We start from the raw sequence: 27917 nt of genomic DNA, 5'->3' as shown, positions 1-27917 counted from the left end.
TCACATAGAGCCAGTTCTGCGCGTTCTTTTCTTTGCGACAGGGCTCCTCTGACCCCTTCTGGACGTTTGAAGGAGGTTGTAGCGACAATGCTGACTCAGCAATGCCGAGCGTCGAACAGCGCTAAACCTCATCCGGATAGCCTACCCTCATCTGCCCGCTGCCATTTGAGAGAGGCTCCCGAGTTGGTGATTGTTGTGCTGTTTGCTGCCAATTGAGCCCGCTGCTCAAGGCATTTTCTCTTTGTCGAACCTCTGTCCGTCGAATTACACGTCGCAACCATGGGTGTTCCGTTCGAGGCCCTGATTCCGTATGGAATCATCATCGGTGTACGTTCTCTGCGTTCCGATCCTTTCGTGACCCGAGTCAGGAAGATTAATCGAGTCGGATCCAACAGATGTTCGGCGTTACCGGAGCCGGTCTGAGCATCGCCAAGTACTACGCGAACGAGCATAAGAGAGCAAGATGGAACATGGACGCTTGGGACCGAGTAAGTGGCCGCTGAGTGATTTTGATCAATGTTGAGGCGGTGTCGTACTGACATGATCGCAGCAAAGTATGTACTCATTAGTAACGCTCGGCATGGCTTGCGCCGCATCCTGGTCGTGTAGATACTGACTTTGCCTTCCTTTTCGTTAGTGATGGAGAGAGATTTGCGGATTACTGGCAGCTTGCGAGGGCAATCAGGCAATGCTGAGGCACCAAAGGGCTTTGAAGTGAACAATCCTTGGAAGGTACGGATTGGCCCAGATGGCTCGAAAGCTTGAATTGTGCTAACCCTTGCAATGTAGGTCGAAAGACGAATCATCTAAATAGACACCACAGACCCATGTCGGGCCAGCCTACTGTGCTTTACGAAATTATATTTTCTTTTTAAAATTGCTCGTCTATTTCTATGCCTGTACAGTACTTGTGCAATCGAAACGATGGCAACGCCCAAGAACTGTGCTTCCTTTCATATCAGCTCCGAGCATAGACCGCGAATGCCCCGGATTTCCTCGTCCTGAAGGCGAATCCCGAACCACCGGGCCAGGGCATCCACTCGTTCTTCTTCAGATTTCAATACCTGGACGACTTCAGTACGGCCACGAATCCGCCGCTTGACTTGCGTTTTGGCCAGGGTCAATTGCCCTTCGATATCGCTTTGATCCTCGGTCAGTAGCATCTTCGAGCAGACGATGTACTGCGTGAACCACGACGCCGGGTTCCGGCTGACGTTGAAGTTCATGACGTTAAAGTCCTCGAGGAAGAACTCTTCTTCCGCGAAACAGTAATTTGCCCGCCAGATATCGTCGGGGGTATACCGTTTCTCGAAGATCCAGAATCGGTTAGATTTGTCTGAGGAGTGAGGGAGGGAATCTTTCACCAAGCGGACCTCGCCGTGTGCAAGAGATTTCCATGTAGACTCCTCGAGGGGAAGAGGATGGGTTGGGTTGCCCGCTCCAAAACCGACATCCACCTACACAAAGTCAGATAGTGGACTCTACAGACTTCGTAGAATATCGCGCGGGAAAGATGCTACCAGATATTTTACTGCGTCAATGGTCACAATCAGAACCATATGCCCGCTGTAGGGGTACTATGTCAATCGCGATCTTCAACATCTCAAGTCGCATTGTCAACACTTACAATCCCAGAAACTCCCGGGGATCTGGCTTTGCCCCAGAGTCCAGGTGACGACTGACTCGAGCCCCGGTAGCATAGAGCTTGTAACCGAGCGATCGCAGGACCATATTCAACAGCCCGGTGCTCTCCATGCAGTAGCCATCGCGCTCATCCAAAACCAGTTTCTTGAACACGACTGCCGGATCGAGAGAGATGGTTCGGTGCTGGGAATAGTGTAAGCCCGTGTTGCCAAAGGGGATCGCGGCCATGTGCCGCTGCTGCAGTATGCGGAGATTGCGCAGCGACTCTTCCGGATTCGACTCGACGGCGCTTCTCAGCGCCTCGATGGGCGTCGAGAGGCCGATCCGCCGCAGGTACTGCGCTATCTGATGGTCATTCAAAATGTCGAACACCATTTTCCCTTTCAGATGATTGCAGGGTGTTACATGGACGATAATCCGTCGGAATGTGGCAGACTCGACAAAGTCCGATCATCGGCCCCTCCACGGGTTTACTTGAAGCCATGCTACGTCACTGACGGGATCTGGACATTTCATGAGATTTCATTAGACACATATCAACTTGTTTGATTCAGTGTAGTCCTTTTCGTTTACTGCCATTCGTTCTGAGCACCAGTTATATGCGGCTACTCTATCGTCATTTGGCTTGAAATTCTAGGACCATGTCTACCTCGGCAATCGACCAGAAACTGCGATTGCTCGAGCAGTATTCTGCCTGCGACGTATGTCCCAATCGTAATGCAACAAGTTCAAAGTGGCTCATCTCAAAGCAGGTGTCTGATGCATTAGTCAAACTCCAAAAACCTTCACCAGGACGCCCAGCTCGAGGAGGGTTTTTAGCCGATATAAGTACGACCCAGAAGCTCGATGACGAGCCGGTCTCTACGTAGTACATTTGCAGGCTGATCATTGTGCAGATCCCGTCTCGCCATATATTGGTCGTCAAGCGGGCCGGCCTAAGATTGTTGCCCCCGCTGTCACCTTCAAATTCGTCCCCAAGGACGAGCCAGCCCCCGAAGTCGCTGATCCGGAGCGAAATGGTTTCCCGCCGGGGAAACACTGGGTTGACTGGGCTGAGCCGGGCACAATCTCCGTGCTCGACCAGCCCGAAGGGCAATTCTGTGCTGTCCTGGGCGGCATCATGGCTGCGCGGATGCGCTATCTTGGAGTCAAAGGTGTCATTGCCAATGGCCGAGTGAGAGACTTGGCAGAGCTACATTCCTCAGGATTACCAGTAAGCGATTGCTCTCGTTGCATTGATTTTGTCTGCAGCCGCTGATGCTGTGCTCATCAGATCTGGTCTCGAGCGACATCCACAGTCGGCACCAATGCCGAGGCCAAACCAGGGCAAAGAAATGTGCCTGTCGATATCAGAGGAGTGACAGTATCTCCCGTAAGTTGCATGCGAATTATTGCGGACTGAGTAGCTTATGGATAGTAGGGTGATATCATCTTCTGCGATCCTCTCGAAGGAGTGGTCGCCATACCCAAGGAGCTGCTTGACAGCGTGCTAGATTTGATCCCAAAACTCGTCGCCCAGGACGAGAAAGTCAAGGCTGATGTCGAGAACGGTGCGCCGGTGTTCGAAGCCATGAAAAAGCATCGCAATGTCTGAATGTCTGAGACGTCCGTATCCTATGTACAGATGCCATAGTACCGGTACTATATCCAATGTACCTGTTCCTTGTATTCCTGTTTTCTGACCACAGCTGGGATTCATCCAGTTGCGAACCCCTCTTACAGTCCTGTCAAAGATTGAGACAGCTCATCTGCTCTGTGAAACCACAGCCTTAAGCGACATAAGGGCCCAGGACAGCGAATTGGCGGCAGTCGCCAGTCCTGATCGTGACCAATTCTCGGCATTAGGTCACGAGCAGACTATGGCAATTTGTAGGACACAGAGAGAGACAATTGCGCAAACTGCCGGGGATGCTGAGCAGGTGAATGTTTTGGAGCAATTATATTACGGAAATTACCTACTGTAACAGGTAGCTGGTGATTGACTAATCCAAACATTACCCCTATCACGTGACCATACTTCTCCCCATGACCGGCGAACGTCAGCCATTCCCGGCGCAGACAATCAAATCGTGGGCGAAGCACAACACTGCTTCTTCGGGGACTGGTTTCCCGTCATTCATTTCTTCGCCACTCCTTCATTATTGCGTGCTGTCTATTATTTAGACAGCACGTTCTTCGAGCATTTCGCGAACAGTTTGTGTTGCCAGCCGCCAACTCGGCGGTGCAGCCTCCGTTCATCATGGCGCCGAAGGATACCCTGTTCCGCTCGGCGGACATGAGCTTGACACAGCTCTACATTGCAAATGAAATCGGTCGTGAGGTTGTGAGTGCGCTGGGCGAACTCGGTCAGATTCAGTTCAGAGATGTGCGTGATACCACAGTGCCATGTAAAGGATCCATTACTGACTCTGCAACAAGCTGAATCCCGACACCAACGCATTCCAAAGAACATTCACAAAGGAAATCCGTCGGCTGGACAATGTCGAGAGACAACTACGTACGTAAAATTTTGTCGATCGCCTATGTTTCGAGATATTAACGCCGATGAATACAACAGGCTTTTTCCAAAGCCAGATCCAGAAGGCTGGCATCCCCATGCGACCGTCTTCCGACTTCGCCGATGTGCTAGCCGCACCTTCCGCAGCTGAGATCGACGAACTGGCCGAGCGGAGCGAGAATCTGGAACAGCGCATTATCTCCCTGAACGATAGTTACGAGACTCTGAAAAAGAGAGAAGTCGAATTGACCGAATGGCGCTGGGTGCTCAGGGAAGCTGGCGGATTTTTTGACCGGGTATGTTGCTGCTCTGCGTTATGTAGATTGTTCCTACTGACGTGGTCATGGTCTTCAGGCGCATGGCCAAGCCGAGGAGATCCGGACTTCCTTCGACAACGACGAGGCCCCGCTCCTCAATGATGTCGAGAATCAAGCTGGAAGGCCTCAGAACGGCGATGCCCATGGCCAGCAGTCGTTCTTCACCATGAACATTGGATACGTTGCTGGTGTGATTCCTCGGGATCGCATCGGGGCTTTCGAACGTATCCTGTGGCGAACGCTGCGAGGGAACCTTTATATGAATCAGTCCGAGATTCCGGAGCCGATCATTGACCCTGCTACCAACGAAGAAGTGCAAAAAAATGTTTTCGTCATCTTCGCCCACGGTAAAGAGATCCTGGCGAAGATTCGGAAGATCTCCGAGTCTCTCAACGCCAACTTGTACAGTGTGGACGAGAATAGCGAATTGCGAAGGGACCAAGTTCACGAGGTAAACACTCGGCTCAGTGACGTCGAGAATGTGCTTCGGAACACGAAAAACACCCTCGATGCCGAATTGTCCCAGATTGCGCGCTCCCTGGCTGCCTGGATGATCATCGTGAAGAAGGAAAAGGCGGTCTACCATACGCTCAACAAGTTCTCCTATGACCAAGCTCGGAAGACTTTGATTGCAGAGGGTTGGTGTCCGACCAACTCTCTCCCTCTAATCAAGTCCACGCTTCAGGATGTCAATGACCGCGCCGGTCTCTCGGTCCCTACTATTGTCAACCAGATCCGGACGAACAAGACACCTCCTAGCTATGTCAAGACGAACAAGTTTACGGAGGCTTTCCAAACAATCATCAATGCATATGGTATCACGAAGTACGGCGAGGTCAATCCTGGCTTGCCAACAATCATCACGTTCCCGTTTCTGTTTGCCGTCATGTTCGGCGACTTTGGCCACGGTCTTCTCATGACTCTTACGGCTATAGCAATGATCACCTTCGAGAAGAAGCTCCTGCGGACCAAACTGGATGAACTGACGTACATGGCATTTTATGGCCGTTACATCATGCTGCTGATGGGTATCTTCTCGATGTATACCGGTCTCATCTACAACGATGCCTTCTCTCTGTCGTTCGAGTTGTTCCCCAGTCAATGGAAATGGCCTGAAGAAATCCGCGAAGGCGAAGTAGTCGATGCGACGCTGAAGGATGGCTACCGATACCCGTTTGGGCTGGATTGGAATTGGCACGCCGCGGAGAATTCGCTTTTGTTCACCAACAGTTACAAGATGAAAATGAGTATCCTCCTGGGCTGGGCACACATGACGTATTCTCTCTCGTTGCAGTACGTCAATGCGCGCCATTTCAAGTCCAAGGTTGACCTCTGGGGCAACTTCGTGCCGGGCATGATCTTCTTCCAGTCTATCTTTGGCTATCTGGTCGTGACCATCCTTTACAAGTGGTCTGTAGACTGGAATGCTCGCGGAGAATCACCTCCTGGTCTCTTGAACATGCTGATCTTCATGTTCTTGTCTCCGGGAAAGATTGAGCAACAACTCTATCCCCACCAGGCCGGTGTACAGGTATTCCTGCTACTTCTGGCAATCATTCAAGTTCCAATTATGCTTTTCCTGAAGCCCTTCTGGCTTCGTGCCGAACACAACCATGCGCGAGCGCTTGGCTACCGAGGTCTCGACGAACAGGCGCAAGTCCGAGCGCTAGACGATGACGATGACGAGGCGGACGGCCGCCCTTTTGAAGCCCGCAACAGCATTTCCAGCGAGGTTGAAGGCATTGGAATGGCCAACGACGTCGAGGGAAGCGAGCACGAGGAGTTCGATTTTGGGGATGTCATGATTCATCAAGTCATCCACACCATCGGTAAGTCCAAACACCTGTTTCCTGCTCAGAGGAACTGTTGCTGATTGATCTTGCAGAATTCTGCCTCAACTGCATCTCTCACACTGCATCCTATCTCCGTCTCTGGGCCCTGTCGCTCGCTCACCAACAGCTTTCCATCGTTCTGTGGAAGATGTCTCTCGGAGGTGCCATGAGCGCCCAGTCCCATACCATTCGCGTCATCTTGATCGTCGCTACGTTCTATCTCTGGTTTACGTTGACCGTCTTCATTCTGTGCGTCATGGAAGGCACCAGTGCCATGCTACACTCCCTTCGTTTGCATTGGGTCGAGGCCATGAGCAAGCATTTCATGGGTGATGGAGTTCCCTTCCAACCGTTTAGTTTCCGGACTTTGCTGGAGGAGGAGCCTGTCGATTGATGTGATGCTTTTGACCTTTTTCTAGACTGTAGTCATGGGGTTCGCGCTTTGGCTTGTAGAAATATACTCATTCATTTTGGACTTTGCTCATCTTAAAGCATCGTGACGTATTAGTAGTAGGATGGGAACAAAAATTCTCTACGATTCCTTCCTAGAACGAACTACTGCACTTGTCAATCGCGAACAATCGAAAATGCATCACATGAATTTGGAACTCATAAAAATGATATTCAAAAACAATCCATGGCAATCCACCCGAAACAGCCACACATCCAAAACTCATTTTTCTCATAAATCAGTATTGACATGAACAAATCACTTATTTACCGTTATGCTTGTTGTATATATCAATCACCTTCTGCACTTCATCTCTCGAACCCAAGAAGATTCCACTCTTGTCATGGATATGCTGGGGCACAATATCGAGGATCCGCTCACATCGCGAGTTGATAGCGAGGCCACCGGCATTCTCGAAGACCATGGCCATGGGGGCACACTCGTACAGGATACGAAGCTTGCCCTTGGGGCTCTTCTTATCAGCCGGGTAGGCAAAAATACCGCCATAGAGCAAGGTTCGATAGGCATCGGCGACCATGCTGCCGATGTAACGGGCGCTGTATGGCTTGCCGCCCTCGCCGGGATACTTGACGGACTTGAAGTACTCGTTGACCCAGTCCTCCCAGTAGACGCTGTTTCCTTCGTTGACGGAGTAGATAGACCGCTTTGCCGGCAAGGTCATGTTGGGGTGGGTCAGGATGAACTCGCCGAGCGAATTCTCGAGGGTGAAACCATTAACGGTGCTGCCGCGCATGGTGATGACAAGCTGCGCCGATGCACCGTACATGGTGAAACCCGCCGCGACGAGCTCCCGGCCGGGCAGCAGGACATCATCGGCAGACACGGGCTTGCCCACCACGCTCTCGGGCAGCTGGAAGATGCCGAAGATGGTGCCGACCGACACGCCGGCGTCGAGGTTCGACGAGCCGTCAATCGGATCGCACACGACGGCATATCGCGCGTGCTGGTTCTCAGTGAAGACAATGGCATTTTCCTCTTCTTCCGAGACCACCAAACGGGCCTTGCCGGAGCCGCGCACGGCAGAGATGAAGACATCGTTGCCAATCACATCCAGCTTCTTCTGATCATCACCGGTTATGTTCGACGAGCCGGCCAGACCCTGAAGGTTGATCAAAGAGGCTCGTCGGATGTAGTAGGCGATAGACTTGAAGGCGAACTGAAGAGCATGGCAGAGGAGGCTGGCTTGTCATTAGCAAATGATTCCATGCACAATGCGGCTGTGCGGCACTCACGTAAAGTCACCGGTAGCCTCTGGGTGTTTCCGTTGCTCTTCCGTCAGGAATCGAGTCAGGGTAATGATATCAGTGTTGATATTCTCCTGACCAACCCCGTTCCCGTTGGGAGCCATGATGACGATGGAAGGTTCGAGGGATTAATGTGCAGCTGGGGGGTATCGAAACAAAACAATTTGTACAGAGTCCGGACTCTCGATTCAACGGGGGAGATGAGGGGTTCAAAGGGATTTGAATCTTAATATATACCGTTGATAACCGGAAAGGTGATGCAGTTGTACAGAGCTCCGGGAGGCCGTGGCCACTCTCAATTAATAATCCGTTAATAATTCAGAACTATCAAGCAGGAGGCGTTCAGAACAGATATTAAGAGACACAGAATGCCGCAGAATTGCTGACAGAATGCTCTACTTCTAGGCCTGTGGCAGATATACCGCGGACAATAGGAACAATTCACGGGCCATGGTCCAGGATTCTAGTTTCGGGTGGAGCTCCAACGTCAGTTCTACGGTATCAGGTTCGGTAGATACATTGAAAAGAGTACCGTCTCAGCGCATTTATTATGGAAAGGTACTTTGATTCAATGTCACCTTTGGAACTTGCTCCCAGCATGACATCATAAACCCCAGCTCATCCGCATCCCGCATGCTCCCCACGCCATAACCAAATCCGGTAAGCAGCACAGTTGCGTTCCGGAACAAATTCGAGGCCTCGGTCGCATTCCCGATCGCCCGACTATCTTTCGGATCGCTGTTCGTTCGTTAATTGACGGAATGGGTGGCAATCGGCTGCGTTTGCCCTCTGGACGGGCCTCCGCGGTTTTCGTCGGTCGATGTTCCACCCGATAGACCTCGGATAACGAGCCGCCATCCTATTGGTGGACAAGAGTCAGTATGCTTAATCATCAACTTTGAGTCACATGATCGATATCTCATGCAAACAGAGCAAATATCCCCAACACTGACATAATACACACTAGCCCCATTAGGAGTAGCGGCCTCCGGCTGGTGCTCAAAATTTCGAAGCGAAAAAAGTTGTCCTTCACTGAACACACTTCTATCGACGTCCCTGATGATGTGGACAAACTTGGACAAGAGCAGTACAGCTTCAATTCACTTGATGAGAGATGAGCAATCATGATGCACTAACTTCCAGCATGGTAAGTTTGGTGGCAGTCGTCCTGCTCCTTTCCCAATGATGATCATTCAACCGCAAACTAGAGTCTTTGACCTCTGGAGTGAAAACAAATTTACACGTCAGGCTGATTCCAGATCTCACGACTTGCTAAGCTGGCATTGTTTGTTTTGGCTAGTGCTGACCAAACCTCTGCGGATAGGAACTGCAATGCCCACGATATCAATAGATTGTAACTGAAGATTGATTACGATGCCGTGTTTGTTTTGCGCGCTTGATTTAGACACACATGATAGGTAGCGAAAAGCTCCGTCGTTGTGCTATGCTTACTGTAAGTGAGCCCGTTTACCATGTTGATTGTCGATGATGAAGTGGCACTGGGCTCCGACGGCATGCGACACATGCCGGTTTTGATGGAAATGCCATTTTGTGGCAGGCCTAGAAAACCTCGCCCACTGAGACACTGTTGTTCGGTTCTCCGTATTCCTGTATAGAGGCATGCGGCTGACTTTTGACGAAGTCTAGTTTCTGTTGGCCAAGCTCTTTTGAACAAGCGTCTGCTATTGTATGGTAAGTCTACCCGATTGGCCTCCACATTCTTTCCCTTTCGTGATGATTTTAGATGACGAGTCTTATTCGAGTTATCGATGCAGACACATCTATACTACCATTCATGCATTATCTGAATCCATTGACCTTTCTGTCTGCGTCTCAAAATGTCACCCGCAGTCGCTAACTGGTTATCAGGCTCATGACAATAATGTACGTAAGGTTTTCGCACAACCTTGCCCTTCACATGATGATTCAATACACAAAAAAAGACAAGCATATTTCCAAGCCGACGAAAGTTGGCGAAGACGAGAACTTTCGAACTGAACCTTCTGTCACCTCGCTCTCTACTTCACGCACCGATGGTGAACGTAGCTGACGAGTATAGAGGAGTAATCTCTCCCATATAGTTAAACCTCGTTCTCAACTTGCCAGGTAAGCATCGCCATTGTCTTCTAGGTTTCGTTTTCGATGATGATTTATTCTACTTTATCACGACGGTCAACATAATTTCATTGATGACCACCGCCTGTGACAGGGCATTTATCTGAAAATATCTCCTGCTATGTTTATCACAGAATCTAGCATATTCCAGGGGCTAACATTGACACATTGACAGGCCTTTTCTGACTACGTTGGGAGCCGTGGTCATCGGAGAAATCGACTCATGATTCAGATGTGACACTTCATCGATCACCCTCAGTCGTCAAATTGAATGTACAAAGTGAAGACTACGATGACTAATTACATGACTCCAATCTCCCTACAGCCAGTGTTTGTTCCCATGATGGGAGATAAAGGCTCCTCCATATCCCTGGTCAAGACTAACCTTGTCAATAATCGAGATGCAATCCTTGGCCGCGGACTCCGGGGTCACGGGACCTTTGAAATGTGGCGCAATCTCGCTTATCTTCTGAAACAGGGTCATCATACCTTCCTTCTCCTTCTCGCTAGCTGAAGGATAAAATCAAAGCAAAACCGATCAGCGAAGGACACAATGGGAGGAACAGAATCAGTGGCACCACTTACCATTATCAAAGTCCATGTGGCCCGTATCGACCGCGCCGGGGCTGAGACTCAGGAAGAGAATACCGTCTTTGGCATACTGAGCATTGAACTTGGCCACAGCGACGCTCTGCGCTCCCTTAATGATCGCGTATAGAGGCGCATTAGCGAGATTGCACTTATTAACGAGCTCAAGATCGGCGTGACCCGTAGTAAGTGCGATGACCTTTTTGGCTTGGCCCCGCATGATCAAAGGGAGGAACAGATTGAACAGGTGGATGTTTCCGATGACGTTGGACTTCATGCCGTCCAGGAGAACTTCCTCGAATTTCTCAGGTTCATTGACACTTGTTATGATGTTAGCCTTGATGTTTTTGCCAGGAATGGACAGTCACAATTTTTCTGAAAGACAGCATACACTTCTCCTATGGTTAGAAAGTGCTCCCAATAGCTCACGAATGCAGCGTTGGCCAGGAGGTAGTCCAGCGTTCCACCGGTTATCTTGGCAGTATCCTCAGCAGCAGCCTAATCAAAGTTAGTTCCACATCAATATCAAACAGGCTTGGTAGAGGAGGCCCTGCGGACCTTCAAACTGGCATAGTCCGTCAGGTCGCCTTGTAAAATGTGGATGTTTGATCGTGGGGGCAATTCGGCCGCAATTCTTTTCTCCGTTGCTTCTTTGTTTCGTACAATCCCAATGACCAGGTTGTTCGGGTCATTGGAAACCTGCCGCAGGAAACCCCACTAGAGAGACAGCATGCTTCAGCCTTCATGTTATCCACAATCGAGAGCTCTCGAGACAGGGTTAACTTACACCTAGTCCGCGCGAAACTCCAGTGATCACCCACGATGGCATCTTAACTAAGTGAATGAACTGCACGAGGTATAATCAAGCTAATCGTGTTTGTTCCAAACAGCCACGAGTATAGTGTGAAGATAACGTACAATCTGATTATTTTATGAGAGATACTGGTCAACACTGTGGTCGATGCTCCTTTTATATTGACTACGTTCAAGGTCCTACTCAATGGTCCACAGTTGCAGGTTGTGCGGAAACAGCACCTGTCCTTCCACCGAACTCCATATTAGCCTATTCATCGTTCTGTTTGATAGGTCTAGATGGCAGTTCAATCCATTGTGGATGACGAGTAACGGAGAATTTCCTCTGGGATAACCGGAAGAAGATCCATGTTGTAGGGAGATGGTAGTATTTGGTTCTTAACGGCGACCCCGATGACGTCGGGTTCGGAGTGATTCCGAAGATCACGGTTGTGTATCCCGCCGTTTTGATTGGCGGAACGAGAAGGCTATGTTATGGCTGCCGGTCCCTTACTTTAGCTTAACCGGGTTTCAAGCAAGATGATTGGCTTGGTCGAATCCGTATTGCATTGCCCCTGATAGCATGCTTCTAACGTCCAAAGAGAGGAATACCTGATTAACTACTCCGTACATGATTTCAGTCTTCCTATAGCCACTGCTTAGTTCCGAGATGGGAGATGAAGGCCCCTCCGTATCCCTCGTTAACACTAGCTTTTTCAATGACCGAAAGACAGTCCTTGACGGCAGACTCCGGACTAACGGGACCTTTGAAATGTGGAGCATACTCGACGAACTTCTGGAACAGGTCCTTTGCGCGTTGTTGTTCCTTCTCGTTGACTAAGAACAAGGGATCAATCAGTCAGGGACTGAACGGGATGAGAGAAAACAAGAAAATATGACGCCACTTACAGTGATTGAGATCGAGATGGCCCGTATCGACCGCACCGGGGCTGAGACTCAAATACAGAATGCCGTCTTTGGCATACAGAGCACTGAACTTGGACACTGCAATGTTTTGTGCCCCCTTGGAGATCGTGTACAGAGGCGCAATATCGAGATTGCGTTGACTGATCATGTCGAGATCGGCATGGCCAGTCGACAGCACGATGACCTTTTTGGCCTGCCCCTGTTTAATCAACGGGGTGAACAAGTTGAGCAGGTGAATATTGCCGATGACGTTAATCTTGATGTCCTCGAGGAGGACCTCCTCCATTTTCTCGGGTTGGTTTGCTCTTAGTCATGGCGTCAGCCTTGACATGCTCCAATAAAGTTGGATGGTGGAATGCTCTGAACGACATAACCTACACTTCCTCGATAGTTTGCATGTGGTCCCAATGGCTCACGAGCCCAGCATTGGCCACGAGGTAATCTAGAGTTCCGCCGGTTATCTTGGCGGTATCCTCTGCGGCAGCCTAGTAAATCTCAGTTTCACGCTCAACATCAAACAAGTTTCAGAGCCCTTTCTCCGACACACCTTCAGACTGGCGTAGTCCACAAGGTCACCTTGCAAGAGGTGAATGTTTGACCGCGAGGGAAACTCGGCCGCAACCCTTTTCTCCGTTTCTTCCTTGTTTCGTACGATCCCAATGACCAGGTTGTTCGGGTCATTGGAAATCTGCCGCATGAACTCCCACTAGAAAGATCACTGTTTCAGTTTTCATGCTGCTTACAAGCAAGAGCTTTCAGAGTTGGCTTGGCTTACGCCGAGTCCGCGCGAAACTCCGGTGATAACCCACGACGGCATCTTGACTGATCGATGACACTCCACTCAAGATGGTACTTTTGTTCTTGTCAATGGCAAAGCTCGTGCAAAAGATGCGGATAATCGTCGATGAATGACGTCGGTGAAAAACATCGAGCAGCCCTCCTGTTCGAAGGTTCTTTTATAAACGTTCAAGGTCTTCGTCAACGGCCCAAGGCCGCCGCAATTAGAGGCTCGTTATCGTTACATGAGTGAGTAATGTCTTTTGGTAGGTGAGCTCGGCATTATTCATCATTCCGAATGATTTCTAAGCCAGAGTCATTGTAGTTCCTGTTCCTGATGGACGATCGCCATGGGGATTTCCTTTGGCACACCGTTGTATGGCAGTATTGTGGCCATGGGACGATGAACCCTATTTTGCCGAACCTTATTCGTTTTCTAGTCAATTGATTGGTTGTAATTGATCTTATGGATCTAAAATTTTGATTTTCAGATCAGTGATTGGTTCGGTCGAATCCGTCCGAGCATTTGAAATCAAGACGGCAAGGCAACATCAATTCCCCCGACTTCGATTCTATCCACAAAATCAGGAACAGGATTAATTAATACGGTCTGGATTTCGTCTGTCTGCTGACAATGATTCCGATCATGCGGCTCTTCATTTGATTGATTAATAAGCAAGCGTCTTGACAGTAACACCCATCCTGCTATGGGCCGCATACCCCAAAAGCCCGGATTGGATGCTCTCTGGCAACTCTGCCACTGAGGAAGCTCCGAAACGTTGGCCTAACAGAGTGAAGCTGAGCATTGATCGGAGGGAATCATCTGCCCGACGGTGAATTTTGATGCTTCTCATCTCTGTGGCCCGGCTTGAGCTGTCCGAATTGCGACATCCAGAATGTTGGCTGGCATGCGATGGATGGAATGACTACGGAAGCAGACCGAATATCCAAGAATTTAAGACAGTTGGTGGCTCTGATGGTGGTCTGCAATCCGTCTCACGACTTATCACTCTAGGGCTTGGAGGTGCTGACATGTTATTGGGGCCAATGGATACGTGTTGACTGCAGAGGGCTAGTATAGCTGACAATGCGGTGCCGACAACCTCATCCCTTCACTGGCGCAAAAGTCTCTTCGGAGCTTGGAGTAGATGGTAGTCATCTATTGTCACTACTGGACGTTTGGCTAGGATAAGGGGTTTCGGCTAACCACCCATGCGCACAAATCCGCAAGGTCACTCCGTAGATAATTATTGGACCGCCTTGGTGTTCGATTGAGAAATTCTTCAAGCAAGGCAAGAGTCTACTCGTAGTCGTTCGACGACGAGACAGCCAACCCCAACTGTGAGGATGTGCTGCATTGTTGCTGTGGACAACTGGGCACGACTCCTTGCAGCAAGGGCGCCATATCTATATCGGATTGCTGTTTCTATCTCGCAGGACGAGAGAAACTATGCACAATATACGAGCAATTCTTTGACTGCAGTGGTTCCAAATAAAGATAGGTGCTACTGTATTTATCCAGATCAATCTCGTATGTGGATAAATCGAGCTTATATACTGCGTATACGAGCCAAGTATTTCGTCGTTAGCGAGTCAATGACGCCAACACGTGGTAGTCAACCGGGGTTCTCAGACCCCTAACCTTAACCTCACCATTGGAGGTCGATTCTTGGGAGCAATCTAACTGAAAAAGCGGGGGGAATATCTCTGGCCAATCAGACGACGAATCTGGGAATAGAGCTCCATATCAACCGGGGTATCCCGCGCATTCAGCCAATGAAACAAGCTCATAAACCGCAATGCATCGTGATTGGCCTCTTGGCACTTTAGCTAACCCTAATTTTAGAACCCTAAAATAACCCACCCCAGGCTCCCCGTTCGGGTCAAGTTCGTCTTGGCTTTCCATAAAAAGAAATCGACAACAGTATCGCGTCCCTCGCGAGGTCGGCAGGGCTGGAGGCTGAATTTGGAGATTGAGTCCCTGGTGGACAAGGCTGATCTTGCATAACCATTCCCGCCTCCCGCAAAGAGTTTTCAACCCGCAGCCGGCCAGAGTTCCACAGTCTGCGCCTCTTCACTGCCTCAGTCCTTACCTTCTGTCCCGGGATGCGACTCCCGGAGACGCATTCCAAATGGCATCGAGGTCGTCAGCTCCATATAATGCTCCATACAACCCTGCGGAATGGGGTCCGATAAGCAGTGGGAGCACATATCCGCAGCAAAGCACCCAGCTTTCGGGCTTGCGCGTGGCTTATCCGCCCCCTCCTCCGCGACCTGCAGGTCTGTAATTGCGTCTTTTTGACTGTCTAGTGCTTTTTGATATGGTGGGCGTGCCTGACCCGATGCACCAGATATCATACCATCGCCACCTCCGCCGTATTCCCCGCGGAACCACCCGCCTTCACCAGGTTATGTCCCAGGAAGTCAGGCTGCGTCACCGGCGGTGTCCCCATCGGGGCCGGTGGCTCTACCAGGCGCAACCTCGGGGACGGCGTCCCGGCCTCTTTCGGTGGTCTCTCTGAATGACGGGAGTTCTCCCTGGCAGCCGTCATATGTTCCCCCTCCACCGCCTCCTCCCGGACCACCGCCTCGAGCTTCCTCATTGGGAGCTACTGATCGACGTCAGATTTTCCCAGATCCTACCGGGATCGAGATGGGGTCCAGCCCAGGGCAATTTCCAGGAGTTCCCCCGCGATCCAGCCTGTCTTATCAGTTTCACCGGGATGAACCCCCACTCCAGCCACCAGCTGCAAAACGAGCAGTTTCGGCTGGGGCCGTGCCTAGCTCATCCCGGCAATCTCATAGCCCTCTGTCCGGAAGGAGCTGGGGACCTGGAATGCCTCTTCCGCCTCCTCCTCCAGGACCACCTCCAACTGTGAGGAGTCAGAGCGCGGGGGCATCATCACGGGAATCGTCGTGGCGGGCAGGGCTTTCATATGGTGTGTCCTCTAACCAACAACAGGCCTCAGCGGCAGGTGATAATCAGCAAAGTTCTGCTGCCTGGACCGACGAAACCGCTCGGCAATCTGCTGCATCCAAAACCTCACTTCGTATCGATACTCGGGTGGGATCACGCCCTTCGCAGGAGCCACAGTTGGTCCGCCAAGAGGAACGTCCCCCGAGCCCCGCCAAGCAAGGTAGCGGTGGTGGACTTTTCCGCAGCCTCGCGATCAGAGAGAGTAGCGCCAAGGGAATCCGAGAGCGGCGTATGGAGAGCAGGAGCAGAAGACAATCTGAGCAAAGGGAACCTCCAAGTCCCGCGTCTGCGAATAATCCATGGGCGGATGCCTTGGAAAAGCTTACAGCGCAGAACTCAGAGGCCGGTGTGGGTGAGCAGGAGGTGTCCAGAACACAGCTCAGTGGTCGTAATGTTGTGTCGGATGACGTACCGGAGTCTTCGCGATCACGGGCGTCATCGGGTTTGTTCTCACACCGAGGTTCAGTCCCCACCAGATCGGAGGCTCAGCGAGCTCACGGCGCAAATGTCGTGCAAACTCCACCGTTTTCGCCAGGAAGAGACCCGCAATCTCCGTCGCTCGGAAAACCGCCTGCCTACGGCTTTACTCCCAAAACACTTCCTACTCCTCCCCCGAACTCTGGTCTTGATTTGAGGTATCGTGCTAGGTCGAGCACGAGAAGTGACGAGCGGTCAAGTTCACAACTTTCTAATGGGCCAAATGAATCGATTTCGTCGCCCGTCCCGTTGTCTCCGCGTCCCACTTCTGTTTCCCGCCATATCCTGACGGAACCGACTCCCCCGGCTAGCGTTGACCCTGCGGAGGCATTGCAGAGATACCAGGAATTCCTGGACAGGGAGACTACAGCCAAGACCGAGGAGGAGGCTCTGAAGATATTCGCCGAATTCGTCATTTCGGAATGTCGTGTTCGCCGTCAGTTATACTCGCAAGTGTTTGAAGAAGGTAGCTTTGATGTGAACGAGTGGCGAGAGAAGCTGTTTTCCCCTGCAGAAGAGAACGAACTAGGTGGTCCCGATGCGACCACGCCAGACGGGAATTATGCAGAGTCGATTCAAGAGACCCGCAGCACGGACACAGGCATATCTGTGCGACGGGATTCTGCTTGGTGGAACTCATATCGGCCCAGTCTGTCTCCGATCCAAAGTATCAGTATCGAAAACGAGAGTTCTCGCGGCCGTCCACCCAGTCGGTGGTGGGAATCCAAAACTGGATCTAGCAGTGAGGGCGGAGAGCGCCGAGCGCAGCGGTCGAGGAGGGAAACTAAGTATATGGGTGTCTCGCGCGAGCTGCGGGAAGCTATGCAGATGGGCTATGGCGACACGCTTTTGGAGACCGATGAAGAGCGTCTGGCTGCGGGTGCTTTTGTCATGCAGAGCAACAATGAATACCCACCTGAAAAGGTTGGCTGGCACGAGTCGAATTCGTCGGACGCTCCTCAATCGGTGTCGGGCCAAACGGCAATTCTCGACACGACCCCAGTAAATGAAGGGCTTGACATTTCCCGCCTTGTTACACTCCCGCCGCCGTATCCGCGTCACCATCCGGCAGTGAACAACAGCCATCCTGACTTGGTGGCTTACCGGACTACTGTTCGCGCCATCACTGATTTGACCGAGATCAAGGCGACGAGGGAGCGTCATCGGCTGCATGTAGAACGTCTTCAACAAGATCACTTGGCCAATATTCGGGAAAACCGACGTCAGTTCAGTAACAATATCCAGCAACAGATCGAGCAGGGCAGCATCACGTTCGCCGAAGCAGCGGAAGCAGAAGCGGCGCTTGGGATAGAGGAGAAGCAGATGGAGAGAGCACTGGTGCACAAGATTTTCGACTCATATCAAAACACCGTACTCAAGCCGATGCGAGCAATCTTGATGGAACGAGTGAAGAAGGCGACAGACTCCATTGAAGAGCTGAGCGGGAACCTCAGCGAGGCCGCAAGGCATGAGACACCAGACCAGACACAAGAGGAAGGGGATGAGAAGCCGGAACTGCTGGAGAAGCTGACGCAACTGAAGTGGCTATTTGAAGCGCGGGAGCAGCTCTATCGGGAGATGTATGAGCTGCAGTCAGAAAGTCACGAAAAGTACCGCGCTGTTGTTTCGCTGCCGTACAAGCAGGACAAGAACGAGGACAAATTGCGTGAAACTGATGCGTTCTTTATTCGAGACGCGCTCGACCGCCGTGTCGAGTACGAGACCGAAGCGCTACAGCGAATCGAGCAGTTCATGGACGTCATCGAGGAGAATGTCAAGCGCGGCGTGGAGACCCACTTGTCCGCATTCTGGGACATTGCACCCCCACTTTTGGATCTCGTGCAGCAGATTCCAGATGATCTCGACAACTTGCGCATCAAGATTCCCCCGGCGGAGTACCAGGAGAACCCTAGCTATCACGAATTTCCCTTGCAGTATCTATACTCCCTCCTGTGCCACGCAGAGAAATCGACCTACCAGTTTATCGAGTCGCAGACCAATCTGCTCTGCCTCCTGCACGAGGTTAAATCCGGCGTAATGACAACCTCCTGCCGGCTTACGGAAGCGCGGCGCATCCGTCAGGGTGACCCGGAGGACGTTGTTCGGCAGGATGTGCAAGCGCAGCGTGCTCGTGAGGAGCAGGAACTCACCGCCGATCTCAAGGATCGGGTTGCCACCGTGGAGGGACAGTGGACTGAGGCTCTTGGAAGTCAGATCCAGGCGCTTCGAGAGCGCGTGAAGTCCCGGTTGATTGCTCAGGGAGGTTGGGATGACATGGAGAATCTGATTTAGCCATGCTAATGACGTGATGATTTCATGTTTGCATGTTTGTTTGCAAGATACCCACTCGTTATGCGCTTGCGGAATTTTGCAAGAATATTCGTCGCTTTGCAACTCAGGACCTTTCCAGCTCCAATATCACTGCTAGAAATTGTGTAATTGGTGTAACTACCTGATACTTAAGGTGTACGTTGACTCACGAGCCGACTTTAGGGCTTTGAGTTAATCACGTGATTATCGGCTTCCCGTCCTTCTAGAGCTTTCCTTGTCCCCGTCCGAAAGAGTTCGGGATCGGTGGAAGGATGAAGGCCGTCGCGCATTTATTCTTCTCTCCCCAACATTTCAACCTGCCATTGCTCTTGATCACTTGCGGTTCTTGACCAGGACGGATTTTTTGTGACTGTAAGTGGCCTTCCCGCTTCGTCCCGAGTTTTGTGGTTTCGGTCGGACACCAGAGCAAAGAAAAATATTATCGGCCTATCAAAAAGTATGGAACCATACACTTTTGGGAAAGGATAGCTGTATTGTTAAACACCGGTTTGTATTTTGGGTGATATGACTTGCTTGCGAGGTCCGTTTTCGAAGGCTGAAGCTCTGGCGTCTCTTGTTAACCGACCGCATGCTCGATTTAAGCGTGTAAAGTTTCGTTCACATGCTGATTTGATCGCTTTGATACTAGGATTCAGATCTAGCTACCTACTCGAGTCGAAGCCCCGCCGCTCATAAGTTGCGTCGCAAGAATGGTGCTCCACAACCCGAATAACTGGCACTGGGTCAACAAGGATGTCTCTGGGTGGACACAAAACTACTTGTCCGAGCGCTTGACCAAGATCTCCGCAGAGGAAGATGGCGTCACGGCGAATATCACGCAGCTGCTGAGCATGGACGGAGATGTCGATGTCAGCCAGCGCAAGGGCAAAGTCATTACGCTATATGATGTGAAGCTGCAATTGGAATATGAGGGTACGTGGGCTGTCCAGTTCATGCAAGAAAGAGATCATGACTGACTCGTCTTCAGGCAGGACAAAGGAGGACCAGCTGGTGACCGGCATCATTAACATTCCTGAGGTCGCGCATGACACGGATCCGGATGACTTTGTGGTATGTTTCCACCCCCAATAATTTTAAAGAAGGCTGTAGCTGATGTTGGTAGTTTGAAATCGAAGCCTATGGCGACTCGGCCTCGAAGCAGCCAGTGAAAGACCTGGTTCGCTCAAAGATCACTCCGCAGCTGCGCGAGGAGCTCGGGAAGCTGGGACCTTCGCTGATCGCGGAGCACGCCAAGGACATCCAGCATGCTCCCGACTCGAACCCGTCCAGCGGATTCGCGACCCCGAACCAGTACCCGCAAAAGTCTCAACAGACAGCCGCCGACACGAGCAAGGCGAGCACGGCGAAGACGACCACCACGACCACCACTACCACCGGCGGCAAGCAAGTGTCCGTGAACACCACAACGGTCACCGCGCAGGACGAATTCCGCACAACGGCCGAGGAGCTGTACATCACTTTCACCGACCCGCAGCGCATTGCGGCGTTCACGCGGGGCGCACCGCGCCAGTTCGACGGCGCGCACGTCGGTGGCCGCTTCGCCATATTCGACGGCAACGTCACCGGCGAGTACGTCACCCTCGAGCCGCACAAGCGCATCGTGCAGAAGTGGCGCCTGTCGCAGTGGCCAGAGGGTCACTACTCGACGCAGGAGATTTCCTTTGACCAGAACGACGTGGACCACGTGACGAACCTGCGGGTGACCTGGACGGGTGTTCCCATCGGTCAGGAAGAAGTTGTCCAGCGGAATTGGGACACTTACTACGTGCGCAGCATTAAGCAGACATTCGGGTAAGTAACATCGTTATTTTTTTGTGCTGCTTTGTTGTTTTGCGTTTCTCTAAGCCCCTTTTCAATCGGGTAGATCTTCTTCGTCTTCGTTATCGTCGTCGATGTGGACTCGAGTGCTGATGACTATCTTCTTTGCGCTGCTGGCTATAGGTTTGGCACGATTCTATGACCTGATTTTGCCCGCGTCGTGGACTTCGTTTCGTCAATAGATACCATACGAAAACTTCAAAGCTCAAACAACTGGCAAATGTTGCGTGCGTGCTTTTACTTGCTTGCCTGGGTCAAAAAAGAAGAAAGCGCTGCATTACATTGGAGTTGTGTGCGCGTGTGTGTGGATTCAGGAACCGAACTGGTCTGAATTGAATTCAATCAGAGCTTCCAAGTCGTTACGAGTAACATGACCAACTAGAGAGCTCTCTCGATGGAAGTAGATATGGAATAAATGGCATTCCTTTTTATTTTCTCTATCCTATCTCCCTTTTTTTAATTGTCCACTCTTTATGGCTTTATGTAACGGGATTCCATGATTTGAAAAGGAAAAAAGAATTCAGAGAGTCTTCTCAACCAATTCAATACCGTACTCCTCCTTGAGGGTCTTGATCAACGGCGCGCAGATATCCATGGTCATGGGTGCGAGGATGCCCTACAATCTCGTCAGCATCATTGAAATACCAAAGAAGAGTAAGAGATATATACCTTCTCACTAATCGTTCCATCCAAAACCATCTTCACCGCCACACCGCACGGAATACCGACGAGCCGCGCCATCGCCGAGTAACCATTCGGATCACCATACGCGACGAGCGTCGAGGTGCGAGTCTCCTTCGAGCCATCCGCATGCTCGATGCCGAACTTGTGCTGCAGCATGACCATGTCCCGCTCGCCGGGGCCGTACTGCATCTTTTGCTCGAGCGTTGCGCAGAGGGTGTCGAGCGGGTTGCCGCGCGGCACGATGGGGTCGTCTGAGAAGAGGCCGATCCAGCGCAGGCCGTTGACGATGCGGTCGCGATGCTCGTTGTTCTCGAACGAGGTCCGCGACGAGATCGCCCAGATGAGGTCGTCCTCGCTGTCAGAGGTGGCGCCGAGGACCTGCTTCGTGGCTTGCCGCCAGGGAATGGCCTTGCTGAGGAACTCGCGCGGCTCGTCGCTCAGGAAGCCCATGTCGACCAGCGCGCGCACCATCTCCGGGAAGCCCTGGTAGCGCAGCGTGCCGCGGATGACGGTCTGCGCCTCAGGGATGCCGTAGCGCTCGCGGAAGGGTGTCGAGTCCCGGTTCGGGTAGGCAACGAAGGCGTAGCCCGGGTAGATGAAGTAGGGCTTCGCCGTGCCCATGAGCTCGGGCCCGGGAACGCTGAACTCCTTGCCGTCTTTGTAGAACTTGGCCGGGTTGCGCAACGCGAGCAGCACGCCACGGCTGGACCAGGAGAATTTGTAGCCGAGCGGGTTATCCGAGTCCTCAGGCGCGGGGAGACCGCCGCAGTACGAGAGGAAGGACGTGATTTTGCCTCCGGCGTTGTGAACCTTAACGAAATCAATATCCGTCCTCACGGAAAAATGCAAAATTCTCTCACCTCTGTAATCGTCTTGACAGCATACAAGTGATCAATGCCCTACAGCGAGTCAGAAACAAAACTACTCCAGCGAATGGGACTGCAAACTCACAGGATCCAACCCAATCTCATTCATCACCGTGATGCCCGCCTTCTTGGCCTCCTCCTCCAGCTCCTTCATGGCCGGCGAAACATACGATGTTGTCACAACATGCTTGCGCGTGCGGATCGCCGCGCGGATCACCTGCGGGTGGTACGTGTACGGGATCAGAGAGATGACGAGGTCATTCTTCTCGAGTTCCCGGTCGAGGGCGGCGTCGTCATTGACGTCAAGAGCAATGGCCTTGGTGTGCTTGAAGCCTTGCGCGAGCTTCTGTGCATTTTCGAGGGTGCGGCAGGCTGGAGAGTCCCCCAGTTAGCCATTGGTACCGGGCAAAAGGATATGTGAGAGCATACCGATGGTGACATTGACGTCCGCCTTATCCAAAACCTCGACCGTGGGCTTGGCCACTGCGTTTTTCCATTATGATTAGCTTCAATTGCTGCCAGAGAATTTCTAATGCGGGGTGGTTTCTAAAAGTCCAGGCTTACCGAAACCAGAGCCCAGCAAAAGGACGTTAGAACCCGCAATCTGCTTGACCATATTGCCAGGAAAATCCAGAAAACCCCGTTAGTATTTTTGATTGAGAAAAAAAAACTAAGATTATATGGGTATATGAACAGGATGAGAAGTTGGAAGATGCCTGCAGGCCGACGGCCTCCGATATGCGGAGCTGGTCATGTGACCTAGTCTATGATATAAACTGGTAGATCGCCATGGGATATCGAAACACTCAACACGCCAACGAGTCAAAGGAGAGATTAAAATACCAGGTAAACTCCGCCCATGCAGTAAAGAAGGACCACAGAACCCCCCAGTGAAAGTGTTTGGTCGATCTACGTCGCCACGGCTGGCCTAGGCGAGGTTGGCTCCCGATCGGAATCGCTCTCCGCGTCGCCGTCGTAGTAATAAGCGTTCTTTCGCTTCGACTTGGTGATCTTGCGCTGCCATTGCCAGATGACAGGCAAGAAATGCCAGAGGTCGAACTCGGGCCATAGGACGTCCAGGAATACGATCTCGGTGTTCTCGTGACATTGCCAGAGCATGAAGTCGCTGAGCCGCTCGACACCAGAGGTTCGGATGAGGATGTCTAGGGGCGGGTTGCCGCTAGTAAACATGTGGTCGGTCAGGGTTTGTGGAGTGATAGTTTCAGGGGATGGGAAAGATTGCTCGGGTCGGATTCGAGGAGACGTCTTTGGAGACTGGTCTTCGTGGGCTCCGACATGAAGCGTGGAAGAAGAAGAGAGGGGCGGCGGAGAGTCGTAGCCGATCGTCGCAGCCTGCTCGGAAGCCGATGTGTTGCTGCCCTCCTCGTCCTGCAAACCCACCGCAGAATCTGCGTCACCATTCTGATCGTAGGCCTTCTGTTGAGCACGGATTTGAGACGTGATGTGCGATTCGGAGAACGGGTTGCGTGAGTTCGGCCGCGAGGCTCCCATCACCCTCTCGGGGTCGCTGTAATCGACAACGGTTTCACGGATCGCCGATGTAATCTCATCCCGGGACGTGTAAGGGCAGCAGATGTTGAGGATGCGGTCCCCGTTGCGGCTCGTCAACTCGACGGCGCGGTCGACGGCGGCAGCCACGTCAGGCTTGAGCAGGTCCTTGCGGCCCAGCACCCGGATGCTCGCACCATAGCGGTCCAGAAGGTCTCCGTGCTGTGCCAGTTGGGACAACTTCACCTTGGCCATTTCCATCAACGCATCGACCTCGTACTTGGAGCGGTGGAAATTCTCGATGCTGAATGCGTAGATGGTCACCACCTTAACGCCGCTCTTGTAGCAGACCTCAAGGATCCTGGCCAACGCCTCAAAGCCTAGATTATGCCCCTCAACGGTCTCAATCCCATGGCTTCGAGCGAATCGTCGGTTGCCGTCCATCACAAAGGCCACGTGTTGCGGAATCGGGCCCTGCTTGAGCGCTCCGATGAGGAGCTCTCGTACGTGCGATATGAGGTATTCGGCGGGCGGAGAGGCAGCCAGCCATTTCCGTAAACGGGACAGGTGCATTGATGTCCTCGACATTGTGCCACGGGCTGGACGGGATTTGGAGGGTGAAGAAGCTAAATCTTTCGCGAGACGGAAGAGCGGTGATCAGATTTTCCCCGTTGTTTCAGGGCGGCCGAGGCTGACGTAGTTCGGAGAAGGAAATAAATAACACAATAGGAAACAGTTTGAAAATAAAGAGTACTTAGCTATACCAACAAGAAATTACTCTAATGTCCAGATCTGCTGTTGAGTACGATTTAGTATTTTAATGTGCCGAGATCGTAGTAGATCCCAACAGGTTGATAGTCGCCGAGCCTCAACGGATGACGACAAGGTTGACGACAAATCTGCAGATCCTCTCGGCCAAGATTCGTGGAAAAGTCATAATTAAATGCAAAACAACCATTACATCCCCAAAAAACATATCCAATCAACATAATCATAATACAGAGGTATCATCATATCTGCAAATCCATTTCAAAAAGAATCCCTTAAGAATGTTGACCGCCTGCATCTTTCCTCACACCGTCTTCTTGTCCTCATCCTCGTCACCCGTCTGAGATGCGGAACTTGCAAGCTCCCAGGACTGATCCTCGCTGCGCCGCCGTCGCTCCCGAGCACGCTCGCGCATGGCTCCGCGGATCCGCTTGCTGACTTCTGCGTGGTGGTCGTGCGGATTGATCTGGGTCAAAGGAGTGAGATGGATGCCCGTCGAACCCGAGGGTCCACTGATCGAGCTGCTGCGGCTGCGACTCCGGTTGCGGCTGGGGGGCTGCGTCGAGAAGAAGCCAATGCTCGCCAGATCGTGGAAGGATTCGTTCCGGGGAAGTTCCTCCCGCGTTTGATAGGTAACAGAGATGGCAGGCTTGCCATCTCCCGCGCGCTCGCCATCCGCGTCGCCACGATGGACCGGCTCGCGGAACGGATCGGCGACGATTCGAGCGGAATCGAAATCTGGGAAAAGCTCGGGCCCGAGAGCGTTGATGACTTCTGTCACTTCCTGGGCAAGCTCCTGTCGACGTTGCCGCAGTTTGACCAGAGTGTTGGCGGAAGACGGGTTCAAACTCAGGACGAGCGGCCGCAACGACTTGAGAATGTCCATGCCGATCTCACCGATTCGCAGTGCTGCGAATGTAATGGAAGGGAAGAGTATCATGCCCAGCCACACCATCACCCACAACGGCACCCACTCGGGAACCAATCCTTGGATGCGGTTGTGATAGGTCCAAAACGTAAATACCGCGGTATAGAACGCGTAGAGCGCAGGTGCAAAGGCAAGAGCCACCAAGAGCTTCCATGTAGCCATGACATCGCGTCCTTGCAGCTTGACGGTTGACGCGGCAAGGGCTTCTTGAGACTTCTTCCTCGAGATCACCTTGGTAGCTACAAACACTGGTGCAAAAAGTAGCAGTCCAGGAAGTGTCCCAATCGACATGATGAAGAGCTTCAACAGTCTATAAATAAAGGTGAAGAAGACCTGGACGAAGGAGAATTTGGCGTATTCAACCTGATGATCCCGGATCCCTAGAAGTCGAAGCTGCCTGTTGTAATCGGCCACTGATGTCTTGAGTTTTGCCACTCGGGGGTCATCCTTAAAGTGTGTATAACCCTGCACGAGGCGCCGGTTCAGTTCTACGATCATGGGAAGAGGCATTTTCTTTCCTTTTGTGTTGTAGAGGCGACGCGCTGCTTGAATGACCTGCTCGGCGTTAGTGTGTGAAATTTAGATGCGGAGGGACAACGTACCATGAGAGTTTCATAATCCGGACCCGTGACAGTGACGGCGAGAAGAGCATGATAAATTGTGTCAAGCAGCTCCCCGACGGCCTCCCGCCTTTCGCCGCGTTTGTACTTTTCGACCAGTTCTCGCGGAACCTCAATTGGGTTTCCAAACTCAATGACGGCCCGGGACCGAAACTTGTGGGCATGGAAATAGTTCATGCCACAAGGCACGATCTTGAGGCCAGAGTCCGGATTCTCCGCCAGCGAACCGAGCGCCATGATCGCCACGCCAGCTATCACGATGATAAGCATCCTTTTAAATGGAACATGATCAGTGTCACATACCTTTCAGAGGCAATAACTCTGGACGGTCATGGCTACCTCCCTCCGGAAATATGCCGATGCAGCCACCATTGGCGAGACGACCAAAAACAGCCTGATAGACAGCAGTTTGATCTACGTGGGGAGAAAATTTGAATCTGGTACCCTCATAGTCGCTTGGAACAGAACTTTCGCCAGTGAACTTTCCATCATCCGTGATATCTGTCCTACCCGTCAACTGATACAGTGCATCCTTCGACGTAACCGGCTTCTTGAGAACAAGCTCCTCGGGGCCGCGAATTTCTGCGATGGCGGCACTGAATGAATTGCCGTTGACGGTGGGTAGGTGGATGGTCCCCTCGCACTCGAGCCCCTGTTCGTCGAATTTTGTTCCACGCCCCCGGATGAGCGTAGGCTGATTCTCGGGATCGGGAAGGTATATCGTGCCGATGCCGGGCTTCATATTATCCATTGCTCGCGCGACGGGCACTGCGCCAATGCCTCTGGCGAGCAATCCGATGAACTTGCGGCGGAAGGATTTCTCCGCAATGAGCCACGAGATGCGACGGTGTGCTTCATTGCGGACGACCCTCATTAGAATCAGGGAGTCAACGAACTTTTAGGGGAACATTGTCAGCACTGCGCTCTCTGATGATGCTGAACTCATTCATACCTGGTTCGCATGCGGCGCTGCGACAATGATCATCGGGCCTCTCCTGGGAATCTTCCATGATCCTCGAGGATGCACTTCGCGGAAGAACAAGTCCACTAGAACAGAAAATGTCCATAGCACGAGATCATACAACCACCCTATTTGAGGGGGAATGCGCGGTTGCTTGGTTTTGGCCATGGTCGCAATTGCAATTGCAGGCCGAGCGAAACGAATGAGCTGGAAGTCTCCTTTACAGCGGACACTACCAAAGCTTGCAACTGCATATGGCTACCGGCCACAGAAAAGTCAAGCTAAAACAAGGGAGAGCATGAGCACAATGCTCATCGATAGCGCGCGTTGCTGTGCAGGAGACGCTTTCGGAACTGAATTTACTGATCGGCGCGAGACAGGGCGATGGGTAGCTCGGAATGCTAGCGGCCTAGTCTCACAATGGCTAGGTTTTTTTTTTGGCGCGACAGTTCTCGGCGGACCGGAGGATTCACATTGCACATTGGACAGCAAAGCAGTTAGACGACCATGCACAAAATGCGCAAAATACGGAATTTGTGGCCTGCGGGGGAAATAATGCGTCATGTCCGGAGCTTTCTAGAACCGGAGCTCTTGGTGCCTTAGTGCCTTTAAGCCTGAGGCATCAACCCCACGTCGAACTCCGACGATCATCCGAAGCCCGTCTTTGAGCCAGTGGAACAGGAACTATGGGCTTTGTTGGGATTCTATATTCACGCGGATAGATTTCATTGTTCTCATTTTCTGCAGGCAACTGCATTGTCTTCTGGATTTAT

General features: G+C 51.9%; 13 protein-coding genes across 13 annotated transcripts; 5 read left to right on the top strand and 8 right to left on the bottom strand.

The window, feature by feature from the left end:
- Nucleotides 1–279: 279 nt before the first annotated feature.
- On the top strand, nt 280–810 carry VTN49DRAFT_605 (uncharacterized protein; the record flags this gene model as incomplete). Its single annotated transcript, XM_069414175.1, has 5 exons — nt 280–327; nt 396–488; nt 551–600; nt 669–732; nt 790–810. 5 exons carry the CDS (start codon nt 280–282, stop codon nt 808–810), a joined length of 276 nt encoding a protein of 91 aa, XP_069270965.1.
- A 143-nt stretch (nt 811–953) lies between these two features.
- VTN49DRAFT_604 (uncharacterized protein) lies at nt 954–2019 on the bottom strand (the record flags this gene model as incomplete). Its single annotated transcript, XM_069414164.1, has 3 exons — nt 954–1457; nt 1521–1566; nt 1628–2019. The coding sequence occupies 3 exons, from the start codon at nt 2017–2019 to the stop codon at nt 954–956; spliced, it is 942 nt and encodes a 313-aa protein (XP_069270964.1).
- Nucleotides 2020–2285: 266 nt separating this feature from the next.
- Nucleotides 2286–3238, top strand: VTN49DRAFT_603 (uncharacterized protein; the record flags this gene model as incomplete). Its single annotated transcript, XM_069414153.1, has 5 exons — nt 2286–2345; nt 2397–2472; nt 2541–2857; nt 2918–3016; nt 3065–3238. 5 exons carry the CDS (start codon nt 2286–2288, stop codon nt 3236–3238), a joined length of 726 nt encoding a protein of 241 aa, XP_069270963.1.
- A 645-nt stretch (nt 3239–3883) lies between these two features.
- VTN49DRAFT_602 (uncharacterized protein) lies at nt 3884–6684 on the top strand (the record flags this gene model as incomplete). Its single annotated transcript, XM_069414142.1, has 5 exons — nt 3884–4009; nt 4063–4141; nt 4202–4437; nt 4496–6287; nt 6344–6684. The coding sequence occupies 5 exons, from the start codon at nt 3884–3886 to the stop codon at nt 6682–6684; spliced, it is 2574 nt and encodes an 857-aa protein (XP_069270962.1).
- A 319-nt stretch (nt 6685–7003) lies between these two features.
- On the bottom strand, nt 7004–8110 carry VTN49DRAFT_601 (uncharacterized protein; the record flags this gene model as incomplete). The annotated part of the gene is made up of 2 exons (XM_069414131.1): nt 7004–7940; nt 7995–8110. The coding sequence occupies 2 exons, from the start codon at nt 8108–8110 to the stop codon at nt 7004–7006; spliced, it is 1053 nt and encodes a 350-aa protein (XP_069270961.1).
- A 297-nt stretch (nt 8111–8407) lies between these two features.
- VTN49DRAFT_600 (uncharacterized protein) lies at nt 8408–8864 on the bottom strand (the record flags this gene model as incomplete). The annotated part of the gene is made up of 3 exons (XM_069414120.1): nt 8408–8499; nt 8569–8744; nt 8806–8864. The coding sequence occupies 3 exons, from the start codon at nt 8862–8864 to the stop codon at nt 8408–8410; spliced, it is 327 nt and encodes a 108-aa protein (XP_069270960.1).
- Nucleotides 8865–10440: 1576 nt separating this feature from the next.
- On the bottom strand, nt 10441–11538 carry VTN49DRAFT_599 (uncharacterized protein; the record flags this gene model as incomplete). The annotated part of the gene is made up of 5 exons (XM_069414107.1): nt 10441–10631; nt 10707–11029; nt 11101–11207; nt 11268–11426; nt 11497–11538. The coding sequence occupies 5 exons, from the start codon at nt 11536–11538 to the stop codon at nt 10441–10443; spliced, it is 822 nt and encodes a 273-aa protein (XP_069270959.1).
- Nucleotides 11539–12147: 609 nt separating this feature from the next.
- VTN49DRAFT_598 (uncharacterized protein) lies at nt 12148–13245 on the bottom strand (the record flags this gene model as incomplete). The annotated part of the gene is made up of 5 exons (XM_069414096.1): nt 12148–12338; nt 12411–12733; nt 12807–12913; nt 12976–13134; nt 13204–13245. 5 exons carry the CDS (start codon nt 13243–13245, stop codon nt 12148–12150), a joined length of 822 nt encoding a protein of 273 aa, XP_069270958.1.
- Nucleotides 13246–15337: 2092 nt separating this feature from the next.
- Nucleotides 15338–18951, top strand: VTN49DRAFT_597 (uncharacterized protein; the record flags this gene model as incomplete). Its single annotated transcript, XM_069414085.1, has 2 exons — nt 15338–15485; nt 15557–18951. 2 exons carry the CDS (start codon nt 15338–15340, stop codon nt 18949–18951), a joined length of 3543 nt encoding a protein of 1180 aa, XP_069270957.1.
- A 728-nt stretch (nt 18952–19679) lies between these two features.
- Nucleotides 19680–20950, top strand: VTN49DRAFT_596 (uncharacterized protein; the record flags this gene model as incomplete). The annotated part of the gene is made up of 4 exons (XM_069414074.1): nt 19680–19902; nt 19958–20040; nt 20093–20781; nt 20932–20950. The coding sequence occupies 4 exons, from the start codon at nt 19680–19682 to the stop codon at nt 20948–20950; spliced, it is 1014 nt and encodes a 337-aa protein (XP_069270956.1).
- Nucleotides 20951–21328: 378 nt separating this feature from the next.
- VTN49DRAFT_595 (uncharacterized protein) lies at nt 21329–22974 on the bottom strand (the record flags this gene model as incomplete). The annotated part of the gene is made up of 6 exons (XM_069414063.1): nt 21329–21424; nt 21478–22302; nt 22353–22391; nt 22444–22730; nt 22788–22841; nt 22923–22974. 6 exons carry the CDS (start codon nt 22972–22974, stop codon nt 21329–21331), a joined length of 1353 nt encoding a protein of 450 aa, XP_069270955.1.
- Nucleotides 22975–23267: 293 nt separating this feature from the next.
- On the bottom strand, nt 23268–24455 carry VTN49DRAFT_594 (uncharacterized protein; the record flags this gene model as incomplete). The annotated part of the gene is made up of 1 exon (XM_069414052.1): nt 23268–24455. One exon carries the CDS (start codon nt 24453–24455, stop codon nt 23268–23270), a length of 1188 nt encoding a protein of 395 aa, XP_069270954.1.
- Nucleotides 24456–24939: 484 nt separating this feature from the next.
- VTN49DRAFT_593 (uncharacterized protein) lies at nt 24940–27312 on the bottom strand (the record flags this gene model as incomplete). The annotated part of the gene is made up of 4 exons (XM_069414041.1): nt 24940–26118; nt 26166–26434; nt 26487–27078; nt 27136–27312. 4 exons carry the CDS (start codon nt 27310–27312, stop codon nt 24940–24942), a joined length of 2217 nt encoding a protein of 738 aa, XP_069270953.1.
- Between the last annotated feature and the right edge of the window lie 605 nt (nt 27313–27917).

Source organism: Thermomyces lanuginosus, assembly GCF_041956635.1.
Source record: "Thermomyces lanuginosus strain ATCC 200065 unplaced genomic scaffold VTN49scaffold_19, whole genome shotgun sequence".
Classification (NCBI taxonomy): domain Eukaryota; kingdom Fungi; phylum Ascomycota; class Eurotiomycetes; order Eurotiales; family Trichocomaceae; genus Thermomyces; species Thermomyces lanuginosus.
This window is presented reverse-complemented; position numbering and strand designations above follow the sequence as displayed.